General features: G+C 43.1%; 1 protein-coding gene across 14 annotated transcripts in view; it reads left to right on the top strand.

Annotated features, from left to right (window-relative positions):
* The window catches only part of SHLD1 (shieldin complex subunit 1), a 91,861-nt gene that overhangs the window by 73,248 nt on the left and 1,947 nt on the right, over window positions 1-16,666 (top strand). The window contains exon 3 of one of the 14 annotated variants that reach the window (XM_023217892.2): window positions 5,903-6,109. The exons of 12 other annotated variants lie outside the window; for them this stretch is intronic. In XM_023217892.2, the coding sequence (XP_023073660.1) occupies window positions 5,903-5,985 (83 nt within the window). In that variant the 3' untranslated portion in view covers window positions 5,986-6,109. Of the gene's footprint in view, window positions 1-24; window positions 1,276-5,902; window positions 6,110-16,666 lie in introns of those variants that run through there. One more of the 14 variants, XM_023217895.2, reaches the window with a different exon arrangement.

Raw genomic sequence — 16,666 nt, 5'->3', positions numbered from 1 at the left:
TTTAAAGTGATATTTTTCTTACAGGTACGGTTGACATTTGAAGCATCATCTTAATTAGCTGCTCACATTTAATGTAACTGGGCCGCAGTCAACAGTCATAATCAAAATAGCGATGTTGCCGTAGCAACCAAGATCCAACTCAATTTCTTTTCCTCTCTGCTCACAAGTGCTGCTTACCATCTAGGCAAGGATATGAAACAAATCTGCTGAAACCTCCTGTGTGAGATGAAAGTTAAAAACCGCTGGGGAAAAAACATTCTTGAATGATTGTTTTAAGTGTTTCAGTGACGCTCCTGGCTCCAAATGGCTCCTGAAGGAAATTGTCTCCCCGGTTCTCTTGTCTGACAGCTTTGCCTCCTGAGAGCTGTTCCCCACACATGGACGGGATCAGGGGAATCATAGCTTTATTCCAGATCAAGCTGCAAGGTCCAGGAAGTGGGAGAGTTGACCCAGATAATCCTCCATGGCTTTTCTAGCTATAAAGTGATCCTTTAACTTGGTTATTCCTAAGCAAAATACAAAACCACGCTGTTTTAAAACAAGCCTCAGGGTAGGCCTCAATTTCATGGAAAAGAAGACAGAGGATTATTAATCATTTTTATGCCGTAAGCCAATAGTTCCTAAATTTGTACTATCTGAATCCTTTAGGGAAGCCCTCGAACTCCCCTGCTTGGCCCATCATCACTAGCACAGGTTCTAATGATGTCAAATGATGGCCATATGAAGAGCACATTAGGGTTTTTATTTCTTTTTTGTTAATTATTGCATATCTTGGTATGAAGATCATATTAATGAGGAAAATTAATGAGCAGATAAACCTTTTCTGTGTTCTAATTGCCAACCCCTTCACCCAGTGATTCTGGAGACTTAGTCTTGGTCTCAATTTTCTTATCTGGAAAATAAGACACAGTAGAGCCGGATATTTTCCGTGCTCTTGGATCCAGCTTCGTACATGACTTCTTTATTAAACAGAATAGGAAAACAGTATCACCTTTTGGTAATGATAAGCCGACGCTGTGAGGGTTGTTTTGCTTGAGAAAACAAAACAAACCCTGTGGCTTCTCAGGACGTCCTTGTTCCACCCTCACATTCTTTTTATCGCTTTCCATGTAAGAGATGGGAATAATCCAATTGTGACATTAATCAAAGAGAAATCAGACAAAAATGTTTTCTTTGTAATTCATTGGGTATGTCATTAAAAAGATGGGAATAATCTCATTGTGAGATTAATCAAAGAGAAATCAGACAAAAATGTTTTCTTTGTAATTCGTTTTGTATGCCATTAAAAAAGAAATAAGTTTTTAATAAAAACTTATTTAAAGTTTTTATAAAAAAGAAAAATATTTTCTTTGTAATTCGTTTTGTATGCCATTAAAAAGAGATAGTGAAAAAACAAAGTAGAAAAATGATCAAGAATATGAATAAGCAGTTCACAGAAAAGGAAACGCAAGTGGCCCCTAACTGTATGAAAAGCATCCCCACCATACGAGTTGCCAGGGAAATGCAAACCCAAATTGGAGATACAACTTTAATGTCTGACAATATCAGAATTTGGCAAAGATGTGGAGAAACAGGAAAACCCAAACACTGCTGGTGGGGGTGTGATTGTTATTGTACAACCACTTTGGAGAGCAATTTGGCAGGATCTAGTCAAGCTGAAAATGCCCATTCCCTTCGATTCCATAATTCTACTTTTGGATGTATTTCCAGAGAAAGTCTCCTCCTGGTACATACGCACAAGGTGGTATGTATCAGGAGGCTCACTGAGGCCTTATTTGTGATAGTGAAAAATTAAATACAGCCCACCTATCTATCAGGAAGAGAATGGATGAAAACTAATGTAGCATGTTCCTATATTAGAATACTATAAAGCAGTTTTACATAATCAACAATGGCTAAAGGTAAAAAATCATAAAGTAGCATGCAAAACTTTGTATTTTGAAAACAAAATGCAAAACTTTGCATATTGAAAGTTAAAATGACTACCACACACAAAGCAATACTCTTGCATATGGATACATATATATGTGTGTGTATGTGTGTGTATATTTATATGATGAAAAATGGGCTGGGGGCTGGGCACGGTGGCTCAAGCCTATAACCCCAGCACTTTGGGAGGCTGAGGCACGCAGATCACTTGAGGCCAGGAGCTTGAGAACAGCCTGGCCAACATGGCAAAACCCCCTCTCTACTAAAAATACAAAAATTAGCTGGGTGCCAGCTACTTGGGTGGCTGAAGCACAAGAATCACTTGAACTCAGGAGGCGGAGATTGCAATGAGCTGAGATTAATTTTTTAAAAGTGGGGGAAGGGCTAGAAGCAATCAAATTATTAGATTGGTGCAAAAGTAATTGTAGTTTTGGTCAATGTCAAAACCACAATTACTTTTGCGCTAACCTATAATATCTGTGAAAAAACAGTCAACTTTAATTTAAATGTTTAATAAGAAGAAAATTTTGAAGCAAATAGGACAATGTGTTAGTTGCCAATTTGAGGTGGTGTGAGCTTGGATGTTATATTTAGAACATTTGAATGTTCTCTATATTTAGAACATTTGAATTTTTCAAGAAAAATTTGAAATGCCAAAGTAGAAGATTGCTTACAAATCAGAACATTGGTCTTATTAAATTGCCCTGGCACCTACTTTTAGAACTATTTACTAATCATACCTGTCTTTGTTTTTTTTTCCGGCATTCATTTTATTCCTCCGTGGTGGCCTCTTAGAGGACCCCGTCCTCTGCTCATGGCATCTGTTTGTCATTAGGATGAAGGGTGATAGCATATGCCACTTGCCCTCTGGGTGATTCATCCAGTTTGAACTTTCAGATATAAACAAGCACAGAAACTGTGGTTTCAAAAGCACCTGACCAAACCATCCATCCCTTTGAAATGTTAATTTGGATTAAATATCGTGATATCCACACACTCTCACTTTGTGAGGATGTGGTTTTGTCCTTTAGAGGAACAGTTACAAATACTAAAATATATGAACCATGGATGGCAGGATTGCTATCAGGAAAAAGGAAGCTTAAGCTTATTGTTTTTCTGTCACTAATTTTATGAGATTAATAAAATAGGATGTAAGGTGCCCTAGAACTCCAACCCTGGTGTTATTACACAATAGGGAAAAGCCAGACTAAACCAGAAAGAGAACTCAAGTGAGGTGCCGATGGGTCGGAGTGAATCAGGGCCAGCTCACTTGCTGAACAGTAACCAAAAGGTTTGTACAGCTAGGAAGTGGGAGAAATGCCAGTAGTGAAAACAGGGAAAAGGAAAGGAGGATTGGCTTGGAGCATCATAGGACAAATCCATGGAAGTTTAGCCAAAAACAAAAGTCTGTAGATACCTTATTGTTTATAACAGGGACTGGGATGATTTCCAGCATCAAATCTTAGCCCTCTGGGACATAACTGTGTGGTAGGAACTTTCCACTGTTAACCCAGGTATATCAGCCCCACTCCTCCAGCACCAGGTTGCGTAATGTGTCATCATGCATGTATACATGTAATGAATTGTGTGATCAAGGGCCCTCTAGAAAGTGAAAAGTGGTGCTATTAATAATTCACTGAGGCTGGGGTGATGGCTCATGCCTGTAATCCCAGCACTTTAGGAGGCCGGAGCAGAAGGATCACTTGAGCCCAGAAATTCAAGACCCGCCTGGGCAACGTAGTGAGACCCCGCCTCTATAATCATAGTAATAATAATAATAATAATTAACCGAGACAACAGGCCTAAACTAGGACTGTCCTGGGCAAACTTTCCAGTCACTCTAGTGAGTACCAGTCCCTCTAGTAAGAGCACACTTTTATAGAAAGGAATGCCTGAAGTTAAAAGGTTAGCAGAAGTGTTTACCTGGCTTCTTAGCCTAGCCCCCAAGCCCTCCAGAGCCTACCCCATTTCTTCCTCTCTTGTAAGGATTCTCTGCACCTTCCAGACTACCTCTCACTAGGCTCTTGGGCATTCTCATGTCTGCACCTAGCACTGGGTTTCCCCTCCCTGAAGTAGCTTTCTTCCTCAGCCTGGTCTGTCTGAGGATGACTTGCCTTCCCACTCCCGGCTTTTTTTAATTTTAATTTTTTTTGTTTTTGTTTTTGAGTTGGAGTCTTGCTCTGTTGCCCAAGTTGGAGTGCAGTGGCGAGATCTCGGCTCACTGCAACCTCCACCTCCTGGGTTCAAGTAATTCTCCTGCCTCAGACTCCCGAGTAACTGGGATTACAGGCGCCCACCACCACACCCAGCTAATTTTTGTAGTTTTAGTAGAGACGGGTTTTCACTATGTTGGTCAGACTGGTCTCAAACTGCTGACCTCATGATCTGCTTGCCTGGGCCTCCCAAAGTGCTGGGATTACAGGCGTGAGCCACTGCGCCTGGAGCCCAGTCCCAGCTTTACCTCTCATTCGGCTTTACTCTGCATTGCCTCCCGGAACTTGGCCATCCTTCACTGAGCTGAACCTGTGCCTTGGCTGGTGGATGCTCCGTAATTATTGAGTATGAAAGGGAGGGATAACTGGGCCACTTTGGAAGACTGGTCTTTGCTTCTTCTCAGGCGTGGTCTCCAGGGGCTGCTGGCCAAGGAGGACAATACAGCACACAGACCAACCAGTATGGACATCTCGTGCTTCTCTAACAGTGAGGGACATCGTAGCACAGCATAAATCAACGTGGCTGCCATCCGAATGCCACCTGATTTCTGAGAACTTCAACATAAACCTTCAGGAAAGATTATTGAAACCAAAGCTTTCTTAAACCACAACTATAAAGAATGTCTAGCCAAGCATGGTGGCTCACACTTGTAATCTCAGCTACTTGGGAGCCTGAGACCAGAGGATCACTTAAGCCCAGGAATTTGAGGCCAGCCTGACCAACACAGTGAGACCTCATCGCTACACAAAAAATTTAAATATTAGCCGGGCACCATGGTGGTGCCTGCCTATAGTTCTAGCTACTCGGGAGGCTCAGGCGGGAGGATCCCTTGAACCTAGGACTTCGAGGCTACAGTGAGCTATGATCATGCCACTGCACTCTAGCTTAGGTAATAGAGTGAGACCCCTGTCTCCTTAAAAAAAAAAGAAAAAGAAAAAGAAAGAAGGAAAGAAAAGAGAAGTCTACACCAGCCATTGTCCAATAAAAATATTATGTGCGTTACACAGGTCATTTTAAACGTTCTAGTAGCTACAGTTTAAAACATAAAACAAAGAAGAAAAAATAAAAACCTAAACTATTAATTTTAATAATACGTTTTATCTAACTCAATATATCCAACATATTTTCATTTTAACATGTAATTGATATTTTTAAATTATTGAGATAAATATTTGATATCATTTGGATGTCTGTCCCCCCTAAATCTCATGTTGAAATGTAATCCCCAGTGTTGGAAGGTGGGGCCTGGTGGGGGGAGGCGTTTTTAATTTAATTAAAATTAAATTAATTAATTTGGGACTGCATCCAGCCTCAAATCACTTTCATTTGACTGTGTAGACTTCGTTACTTTTATTGCTATTATAAAGTTTTTAAAAAAAATCCTTAAACTATGTCAGTCTTTAGGAAATATCCCTGAGTAGTATTGTGTTTGGGCCATGAGGGTGGATCCCTCATGGCTTGGTGCTGTCCTCAAAATAGGGAGTGAGTTCTCACGAGATCTGGCTGTTTAAGTGTGTAGAACTCTCTCTCTTGCTCCTACTTGGGCTGTGTGACATGCCTGCTCCAGCTTCATCTTCCACCATTAATAAAAGCTCCCTGAGGCCTCCTTAGAAGCCTAGCAGATGCCGGCACCGTACTTGTACAGCCTGCAGAACTATGAGCCAATTAAACCTCTTTTCTTTATAAATTACTCAATCTTGGGTATTTATTTATAGCAACACAAGAACGGACTAATACAATATTATTTTTTCATCCTAAGGTTTTGAAATCTGGTGTGATTTTCTGCTTATGGATCCATTCAGACTGGCTACATTCCAAGTGCCCAGTGCTACACATGGCTAGTGGCTGACTGCTGTATTGGAGAGTACAGATCTAGATGCACTAGATGCATTATGTTGCTCAAATCACCTTTTCTTTCTTTCTTTCTTTCTTTCTTTCTTTCTTTCTTTCTTTCTTTCTTTCTTTCTTCTTTCTTTTTTTCTTTCTTTCTTTCTTCTTTCTCTCTCTCTCTCTCTGCATTTCCCTGTTTCTTTCTTTCTTTTTTTTTGAGACAAGAGTATTGCCCTGTCACCCAGGCTGGAGTGCAGTGGTGTGATCTGCAAGCTCCACCTCCTGGGTTCAAGAGCGTCTCCTGCCTTAGCCTCCTGAGTAGCTGGGATTACAGGTATATGCCACCACTCCCAGCTAACTTTTGTATTTTTAGTAGAGATGGGGTTTTTCCATGTTGGCCAGGCTAGTCTCTAACTCCTGACCTCAAGTGATCTGCGTGCCTCAGCCTCCCAAAGTGCTGGGATTATAGGTGTGAACCACTGCATCTGGCCTCAAATCACTTTCGTTAGACTGTGTAGACTTCCCTACTTTTATTGCTATTATAAAGTTCTTTTTTTCAATCCTTGAACTATGTCAGTCTTTAGGAAATATCCCCGAGTAGTTTGTGTGTTGGGACTAGAGAGGAGTTTGGCTACTCATACTTTTAACTTTTGTTGCTTATGTTTCTCATTCGGAAGTGGTTAACCTTTGTTTCATTCATTCATTTGTTTATTCATTCCACAAATGTACCAAGTTCCTGGGCTCTGGAATTATTAAACATACAGGAAAGAGGTCTATTGTGTATTAAAGGTTTATTATGCCTATGAAAATAAAACTCATCAAATAAAAACATCCACATTTTTAAATATGCTGGGTATCTGTGTTAGGCCAAATGTGCCAGACACTCTGTTAGGCCCTGGGGGAACAGCAGGTAACAAGAGAGACAAAAATCCTTGAGTAGGAGAAGTTAGAAAATAAACAAATTGGCCGGGCGCAGTGGCTTATGCTTGTAATCCCAGCACTTTGGGAGGCTGAGACAGGTGGATCACTTGAGGTCAGGAGTTGGCCAACATGGCGAAACCCCGTCTTTACTAAAAATACAAAAAATTAGCTGGGCGTGGTGCCAGGCGCCTGTAATCCCAGCTACTCAGGAGGCTGAGGCAGGAGAATGGCGTGAACCTGGGAGGCGGAGCTTGCAGCAAGCTGAGATGGAGCCACTGCACTCCAGCCTAAGCAACAGAGCAAGACTCCATCTCAAAAATAAATAAATAAATAATAAACAAATCATGTGTGTGTGTGTATTTAGGTGGTATTAGGTTTGTTGTTTTTCATTCAAGACCTTTTATTAGAATAGTTACAAGGCCACGGTTATCTGTTTTTTCCTTAATCTAAAGCTTTGACTGATTGAGTTGTTTAGGTGGCAGAGTGATCCAAACTTTTATTACTCATGTAAAGTATACCCTCAGTATTGTGGCCAGGGTTGGGCTGCTGTCACTTACTAACCTGCCCCTTAGTGTCAGAAAGTTTGCCTGGGATTCCCTGGACTATGTCCCCTGCCTCTGTTGCTCGGGGTGATCTTTGATAAACACCCTAGCTGGCACTCCAACCACCTGTTATTTCCTTTTATTTGCCTGTTCATAGTAGCAAAGTCTTCACTTCTACTTCCCTTTTTTTTTTTTTTTTTTTTGGAGATAAGGTCTGGCTCTGTTGCCCAGTCTGTATTGCAATGGCGTGATCTCAGCTCACTGCAACCTCTGCCTCCCGGGTTCAAGCGATTCTCCTGCCTCAGCCTCCCAAGTAGCTGGGATTACAGGCATATTCTAACACGCCTGGCTAATTTTTGTATTTTTAGTAGAGACGGGGTTTCACCACGTTGGTCAGGCTTGTGTCAAACTCCTGACTTCCAGTGATCTGCCCACCTCGGCCTCCCAAAGTGCTGGGATTACAGGCACGAGTCACCGTGCCTGGCCTTATATTTTTTGGTATTTTTTTGGTAGAGATAGGGTTTCACCATGTTGCCCAAGCTGGTCTCGAACTCCTGAGCTCAAGTGATTGTCTGCCTTGGCCTCCCAAAGTTCTGCGATTACGGGTGTGAGCCACAGTGCCCAGCCTCCACTTCTGCTATGATAAAATTGCATTCCTTGGTAGAAGCCTTCCTCCTTAAGTTACTAAGGGCTTCTAAACTAGCAGAACACAGAAACCCAAGAAAGGCAATCAAGCTATGAGTGGGACTCTAGATATTAGCTTTGTGAGAAATATAAGGCAGGAAGGGAGATAGCGATAGCCAAGACTCAGGGGAGTGGGAGAAATGTAATTTTTAAAAATTGTGATAAAATGCACATAACGTGAAGTCTTAATCATTTTGAAGCATATAGTTCTGTAGTACTAAGTTCATTTGTATTGTTGTCAACCAGTCTCCAGAACTCATCATGTAAAACTGAAACTCTATACCCATTAAACAGTAAATCTGCATTTTCACCTTTACCCCTCCCCAGCTTCTGGTAACCACCATTTTGCTTTCTGTCTCTATGACTTTTTTTTTTTTTTTTTTTTTTAAGCGACAGGTCTAGCCGGGCGCGGTGGCTCAAGCCTGTAATCCCAGCACTTTGGGAGGCCGAGACGGGCGGATCACGAGGTCAGGAGATCGAGACCATCCTGGCTAACACGGTGAAACCCCGTCTCTACTAACAATACAAAAAACTAGCCGGGCGAGGTGGCGGCGCCTGTAGTCCCAGCTACTCGGGAGGCTGAGGCAGGAGAATGGCGGGAACCCGGGAGGCGGAGCTTGCAGTGAGCTGAGATCCGGCCACTGCACTCCAGCCTGGGCGACAGAGCGAGACTCCGTCTCAAAAAAAAAAGAGACAGGTCTTGTGCAGCCACCCAGGCTGGAGTCCAGTGGCAGTGGCGTGATCACAGTCCATTGCTGCCTTGATTTCATGGACTCACGTGATCCTCCCAGCTCAGCCTCCCAAGTAGCTGGGACTACAGGCATTCACCACCATGGCGGCTAATTTTTTTATTTTTATTTTTTGTAGAGGCAGGATCTTGCTATGTTGCCCAGGTTGGTCTCAAACTCCTGGCTTCAAGTGATCCTCCTGCCTTGGCCTCCTAAAGTGCTGGGATTACAGGTGTGAGCCACGGCACCCAACCCTGTCTCTATGAATCTGACCACTTTAGGTATCTCATCTAAGTGGAATCATACAGTATTTTCCTATTGTGACTGGCTTATTTCACTTAGCATAATGTCCTCAGGGTTCATTCATGTTGTAGCATGTGTCAGAGTATCCTTTCTTTTTAAGGCTGAATAATATTTCATTGTGTGCACATACCTACACATTTTATTTTATTTTTGAGATAGAGTCTCGCTCTGTCACCTAGGCTGGAGTACAGGGGGATGATCTTGGCTCACAGCAACCTCCACCTCCCACATTCAAGAGATTCTTGTGCCTCAGCCACCTGAGTAACTGGGACTACAGGTGCATGTCACCACGCCTGGCTAATTTTTATATTTTTAGTAGATACAGGGTTTCACCATGTTGCCCAGGCTGGTCTTGAACTCCTGGCCTCAAGAGATCCACTTTCCTTGGCCCCTCAAAGTGCTGAGATTATAGACGTGAGCCACCACACCTGGCCTGCCAACCGCATTTTATTTATCCATTTATCTGTTGATAGCTGGGTTGCTTCTAACTCTTGGCTAGTGTGAATATGAGAAATGCAGTTTGAAACAGTGTGCCCAGGAAAGGTATGGTAGACTGAATTATTGTTCACCAATATTCTCTGCCTCTCCCTACAGGATAATCTTTCATCCTCATCCTTTTGAAATCAGGCTTGGCCATATGACTTCATGCTAGCCAGTGAAATATGAACAGAAGTAACAGAGCTTTCCCAGTCACTGCTGGCTTCCCCATACTCTTTCCTCTGCTGTAGTCACTAGGCAATGTTGAGATAGTAGCTGCTTTGTTGTTCTGGGTTCTGGAGTGAGGGTGAGGATGAACAGATCTGCTTATATATGTGTATACTTGTAGTATGACACAGATCTCTGGGTATTGAGAAGTAACCCTTTGCTGTTTAATGCCCTTGAGATTTGGGGCTTACTTGTTAGGCAGCATAACCTGGCCCACTCTGACTGAGAAGCCCTCACTGAGAAAGTAACATCTGAGCAGAGACCTAGAGGAGGTGATATGTGGAGCAAGCATGTTCGATGGCAGAGCAATAGCAAGTGCAAAGATTCTAAAGAGAAGTTTGTTTCAAGGCTCAGGAAAGAAGCCAGATTTATGAATGAGGCAGTGAAACAGACGAGTAATAGGTGCTAGTCAGACTTTCATGCAGCCCTTAGGGCTGGGCTGGAGGTGGGACTGAATTTTGTTCACCCAATGATTCTGTTCCCTCCTCCTTTTCTCCATGGAGAGTGAAATGGGTGGCTGTAGTGAGGGGGTAGAAGAAGGAATGAAGGAGAAAAAAGTGATGTGTGGAGCAGGAAGATGCAGCCTAGCCCAGATCCATGGCCCATGGCCCCTCGTATACTTAAAATGGTAGTGTCACCCATGAAGCCACCTTATCCAGGGCATGGTAAGGCTTCTGAAGTCTGACTTCTGTCATAAGATGCATAGTGCATCAAGAGTTGCTGATAAGTGATCATTGATGACCAGGATATCCCCCGCTACTCCCCGTTCACCTTCTTCTTTTCATGCCTGTGACTTTAAAAAAAAAAGTTTTCTTTTAATTTTATTTTTTAATTGGAAAAAGCATTTTATATTTACAGTTCAACTGATAATGCCAACACTTGTTACTATACAGTGTGTTATAGGATTTCTGGTTGCAAAAAGTTACGTAATTTAAGTTTACTGGTATTGCTACTCACCTGAGTCTAAACCAAATCTTATGTTCCCATTTGCAATTTAATTTGTAAATTAAAGTTTTGTTTGTTTGTTTGTTTGTTTTTTGAGACAGAGTCTCCTTCTGCCTCCTGGGTTCAAGTGATTCTCTTGCCTCCCGAGTAGCTGGGACTACAGGCGCCCACCACCACACCCAGCTGATTTTTGTATTTTTAGTAGAGACAGGGTTTTGCCTTGTTGGCCAGGCTGGTCTCTTAACTCCTGACCTCAGGTAATCCACCCGCTTTGGCCTCCCAAAGTGCTGAGCCACCACACCCGGCCAAATTAAAATGTTTTAAACATATGAGTCAATTATGAACATCAGTTTAAAGGGGACTCATGACTATTTTTAGAGCCACACAAGCCCAGGGAGCCTCCAACAGACCAACCAAGGAAGCGGGGCCTGGGAATTTAGGATTGTGCCATGCAGGGCCCTGAAAAAGGGACAGCTTCCCATCCAAGCAGCATAGAAGGAAACCGAATAAGCCACATACTCCTTCTTTCCTGAAATCCTGGTACTTTTTCATTTTTAAAAACTTAAGTCTTGGCCAGGTGCTGTGTCTCACACCTATAATCCCAGTACTTCAGGAGGCCGAGGCGGGCAGATTACTTGAGCTAAGGAGTTTGAAACCAGACCAGCCTGGGCAACGTGATGAAACCGTCTCCACAAAAAATACAAGAAAGTTAGCCGGATGTGGTGGTGTGCACCTGTAGACCCAGCTACTCTAGACTGAGGTGGGAGGTGGGCTCAGGTGGTGAGTTCTGGTTGCGCCATGGCACTCCAACCTGGGGGCAACAGAGCAAAACCCTATCTAAAAAAAAAAAAAAAATCCAGGTGCCCTGGCTCACGCCTGTAATTCTCACACTTGGGGAGGCCAAGGCAGGTGGATCACGAGGTCATGAGATCGAGACCATCTTGGCTAACACGGTGAAACCCCGCCTCTACTGAAAATACAGAAAATTAGCCAGGCATGGTGGCAGGCGCCTGTAGTCCCAGCTACTCAGGAGGCTGAGGCAGGAGAATCACTTGAACCCCAGAGGCAGAGGTTGCAGTGAACCAAGATTGCGCCACTGCACTCCAGCCTAGGCGACAGAGTGAGATTCCGTCTCAAAAAATAAAAATAAAAAAAATTATTGGATTTCTTTCAGCTCTGTAACATCCTTGAAACCATACGTAGGTCCTGTTAATCAGCAGTTGCTAGTAAAAGAAACTCTGGACAAATCAAGCAGGGTGGGTGGGTGGCTATTGATTCAGATGCATGCAGAAGGCAGAATTCTAAATATCAAATCTATTTAGTAGAAACCTGTTACAGTTGAAGGCAAAAATGTTTCATAGAGATGAAACCCTGCTGTGCATTTATGAACCACAGAAATAGCCATGGAAAGTTCTCTGGAAGAATCCCTCATTAGATATCTGGGTTTCTTTTTTTTTTTTTTTTTTTTCTTTTTGAGACGGAGTCTTGCTCTGTCGCCCGGGCTGGAGTGCAGTGGCTGGATCTCAGCTCACTGCAAGCTCCGCCTCCCGGGTTTATGCCATTCTCCTGCCTCAGCCTCCGGAGTAGCTGGGACTACAGGCGCCCGCCACCTCGCCAGGTTAGTTTTTTTTTTTTGTATTTTTAGTAGAGACGGGGTTTCACCGTGTTAGCCAGGATGGTCTCGATCTCCTGACCTCGTGATCCACCCGTCTTGGCCTCCCAAAGTGCTGGGATTACAGGCTTGAGCCACCGCGCCCGGTCAGATATCTGGGTTTCTAAAGGCTAATGGTATCTCTCGCAGAACACAACCATTAATCTCAAGTGCTCCATGCCAGTTGACCGTCTTCGGAATTCAAATAAGCACCTACAACTCCTAAAGATAGAAAAATATTTTTAGGTGTGTAACAATCTCAAGTATCAGGCTGAGTGTGGTGGCTCATGCCTATAATCTTAGCACTTTGGGAGGCCAAGATGGGCAAATCACTGGAGGCCAGGAGTTCGAGACCAGCCTGGCCAACATGGCAAAACCCCATCTCTACCAAAAATACAAAAAATTAGCCAGGCATGGTGGCATGCACCTGTGGTCCCAGCTACTCAGGAGGCTGAGGTGACAGGATCATTTGAGCCCAGGAGGTGGAGGCTGCAGTGAGTTGAGATCATGCCACTGCACTCCATCTTGGGTAACAGAGTAAGACTTCACCTCAAAAGGAATCTGAAGTGTGTATATGTTATCTATTTTCTTGTTGGCAAAGAGAAAATTTAACAATTAGATGCATGCAAAAGCATTGTGATATCAAGCCCTGCCCTCCTCTTTTTCTTCTTCTAATTTCTAAAGAAATCCTAAAGGAAAGTTCCATTCAATTTAAATAATACCAGAATCATTGGGACCAGAGCCAGTGGTTTTTCCCCTCAATCATTGTGGGGTAAAAGAGCCATCTCAAGGTTTGAGAAGGGTAAATGCATAACTTGAATAGGTACCAGCAAGAAGGGTGCTGTGCAGGGAATGGGGACCAACAGCAAAATCTCTTAGGGAGCTCAAGGCAAATCAAATATTATAGTGCAGCAAGATTCAACATTGAGTTCCCACTCCTTTCAAGATCCATCCTTTGAGCCAGGGGAGGGATGAGGGGTGGGGGGACATTATTGGTATTTAGGAAAAGGACCATTCTTTGTCCTGTGCACTGTGGAATGTTTACATCCTTGACCCCACTCACTAAATGCGAGTAGCACTTTGCAATCCCTGACACAAAAGCATCCCTTGACTCTCCCTGAAGACCTTGCTATCCCCCTTTGACAGCTGTACAAGGTTGGAATACACCAACAGAGAGAAGAAGGTGGGGTTTGAATGTAGCTGTGAGGATGCATCACTGAGCAGGAACTGACTAGTACCCATCTTTCTTTCCACACATGGGCACATCAGGAAAGGAAGAGCAATTAGCTCTATTTGCTGGGAAAGAAAAGGTGACATCCAAAAAGCTACAACAGCCTCATGATTAGAGAGGAGGCTTTATAGTTGGTAGTAAAGCAAATTTTGAAAGGAAATCAAAGACTGAAATGGACTGCAGGCAGTGTTCAAAAGAGCTGACATAGCAAATGACTCAACCTGTATGTCACTGGTCTTCTGAAGGGGAAGAGTTGTTTCTCTGAAGTCGACGGGCAGACTGCCTGACATGTGCATGAAAAATATAGGAGACAGCTAGCTTTTAGGCTCTTTTGTGGACACTGGATTTCAAAATTTTAAAATTAAATGAAACACAGATGAAAATTTAAAATCCTGCATATCAAAGCACGCTGACCATTTACTTGATGGTCATTTAAGTAATGGCTTACTTAGTAAGTCATTAAGTAAGTAATGGAGTTACTTAAGACCATTTACTTAACAAGTACGTGCCATGTTGCTTGGTGTTTTCTGTATAAGTGGACAGTTTCGGGGGTTCAACTTTCCCAGTGTTGCTGCTGGGGATCCCCCGCTCTCTCCCACCCACCCCATTGGCCCTTCCCAGCTTCTATCTTCCAGCCACTACCCCCCAACCCCTACCCAGGACAAGGTCATCTGCGGGGAAGAAGGGAGGAAGGGACCCGTCATCCTGCCATTGCGGGACCCCATTCCCTCTCCTTCTCCCTTCAGCTTTCTAACAGCAACATGATTTGTTAGGCAACTACCCAAGCTAAGGCTTCTTATTCAGTTGCTTGATATTAAAGTAGGCCACCAAAGGAAGTTTTAACATCTGTCCCCGCAGAGGTTTGTTTTAATTTTTTTACAACAATTTTTTAAAACAAAGAGCCCTTTTTCATGAATTATTTGAGATTTGCTCACCTGAAGGCCACCACTCCTGATTTTTCTATAAACAAAGACATTCTCTTCTAAAACACAATAAAATCATCACAACCAAGAAATTAACAGTGATGCGTTACTACCGTCTAATCCTTAGACCCCATTCACAGCTCTCCAGTTGCCCCAGTAATGTGCTTTACAATGAAAAGATGCAGTTTAAAAAAAATTTTTTTCCGTTTGGCTGTCATGGCTGTTTTTAGCCTACTTCAGTCTGGGACAGTAGCTCAGTCCTTCCTTGGTTTTCACAAAATTGGCACTTCTGAAGAGAACAGGCCAAGAACTCCTCTGCTGCTTCTATGCCATCAGGACCAGAAAGAGACCAGCATCTGCCTCCCTCCCCTTCCACGTATCCTGGAGGCTTCAGTCCAGTGATAGGGTTGTTGGGAAGAACTTGGGCAGAAGCTCTGGGCATAGCAAGGTCAAGGAAAGTTTCTTTACTATTCTTAAAAAAAAAAAAAAAAAAAAAAAGAGGGGCCTGGGACATAGCTTTAAGCTTTCTGGAAACTAGTGTAGTGGAAATACTGCCCCTGCTATCGAATTCTTTACAAAGTGTGGTCTCTGTTTTGGGTTCCCCCTGGCCACTCTGAGTTCTCTCTCTCCTTGAGCCTCTAGGCTGGTTCTCAGGCTACTGAAGAAAGGCCAGCTGGCAGAGGAGGAGAACTGGAACCAGCCATGGAGACATTTAGTTTCTATTTCTTCTTGCCACTTGGCCTTTGTTCATCAACCCTGCTTCTCTATTGCCATGGTCCTTTCAGAATAAGATTTCAGGACACCTCCTCTGAAGAGGGAGCACTCATTCTGGTGCCCTTGCACTGCATGTCTCCACTGAGTCCAGTGTCCCAGTTAATGTCACTACATCATTTCATATCTGTGTACATGATGCTGTGACTATATTTCAGTTGTGTAACGTCTGTAACAATGTCTCCTCTTCCTACTTAGGTTCCAAGTACTTTAGATGAGAGACATGGTCTTCAGCATCCATCTGTATATCTTCAACAACTTGTAATGAGTTGCGTTAATATCAGCTTTCTATAAATATGCGTTGAATGGTTGAATGCTTGTCCGTGTGTAGGCCTGCATGTGACTCAAAGAACACATGTCCATATTCTTTTAGAATGTGCTGATACTTTCGGATAATCGATTTCTCTGTTCTTTATATTACCACAGACATTCTAGAAGAAAGATGGTTTAGTAAAATCCTCATTTTAAAGTTCAGAAAGTTGGAGCCCAGAAAGGTTGTATGACTTGTCCAAGGTGTCATTTCCAGCTAGTAGCAAAATTAGCACCCAAACCAAAATCCTACCTACTTTCCTAAAGCTCCACCCACTGCACCATGCACCTTCCTTCAGCATTGGCAAGTACAGATATGTATATTATAGCTACTGATTGAGTTCGTAGGGGCAGGGAAATGTCAAAGCTAGTGATGCATAAAAGCTTATATCAGGGTCTGTCATGGAGGTCCAAGAGCAGGAGGTTCAAAAGCTTATATCAGGGTCTGTCATGGTCAGCTTCTGGTGAGGGCTCCTTTCCTGGCTTGCAGACAGCAACCTTCTCACTGTGTGCTCACATGGCTTTTCCTTAGTGCTTGCAAATAGAAATAAAAAAAGAAATCTCCTTCTCTCTTCCTCCTTTTATAAGGTTACCAATCCTATCAGATTAGGATCCTACCTATAGACCTCATTTAACTTTAATTACCTCCTAAAAAGCCCTCTCTCCAAATATAGTCATGGTAGGGGTTACAGCTTCAACACTTGAATTTTGTGGGGACACAATTCAGTCCATAGCATAGTGATAGTGTAAATATTTTTAAACACCTTCGACATACTATATAATATGAAAATAGTTTTTGTAGTGTGACGGGTCCCCCACCAGGTTACTTAAGAGTATATGTCGGCCGGGCGCGGTGGCTCAAGCCTGTAATCCCAGCACTTTGGGAGGCCGAGACGGGCAGATCACGAGGTCAGGAGATCGAGACCATCCTGGCTAACACAGTGAAACCCCGTCTGTACTAAAAAAAAAAAAAAAAAAAA

Source organism: Piliocolobus tephrosceles, chromosome 20 (assembly GCF_002776525.5).
Source record: "Piliocolobus tephrosceles isolate RC106 chromosome 20, ASM277652v3, whole genome shotgun sequence".
NCBI classification, from domain to species: domain Eukaryota; kingdom Metazoa; phylum Chordata; class Mammalia; order Primates; family Cercopithecidae; genus Piliocolobus; species Piliocolobus tephrosceles.
Note: the sequence above shows the minus strand (reverse complement) of the source record. Positions and strands in the feature narration are given on the sequence as shown.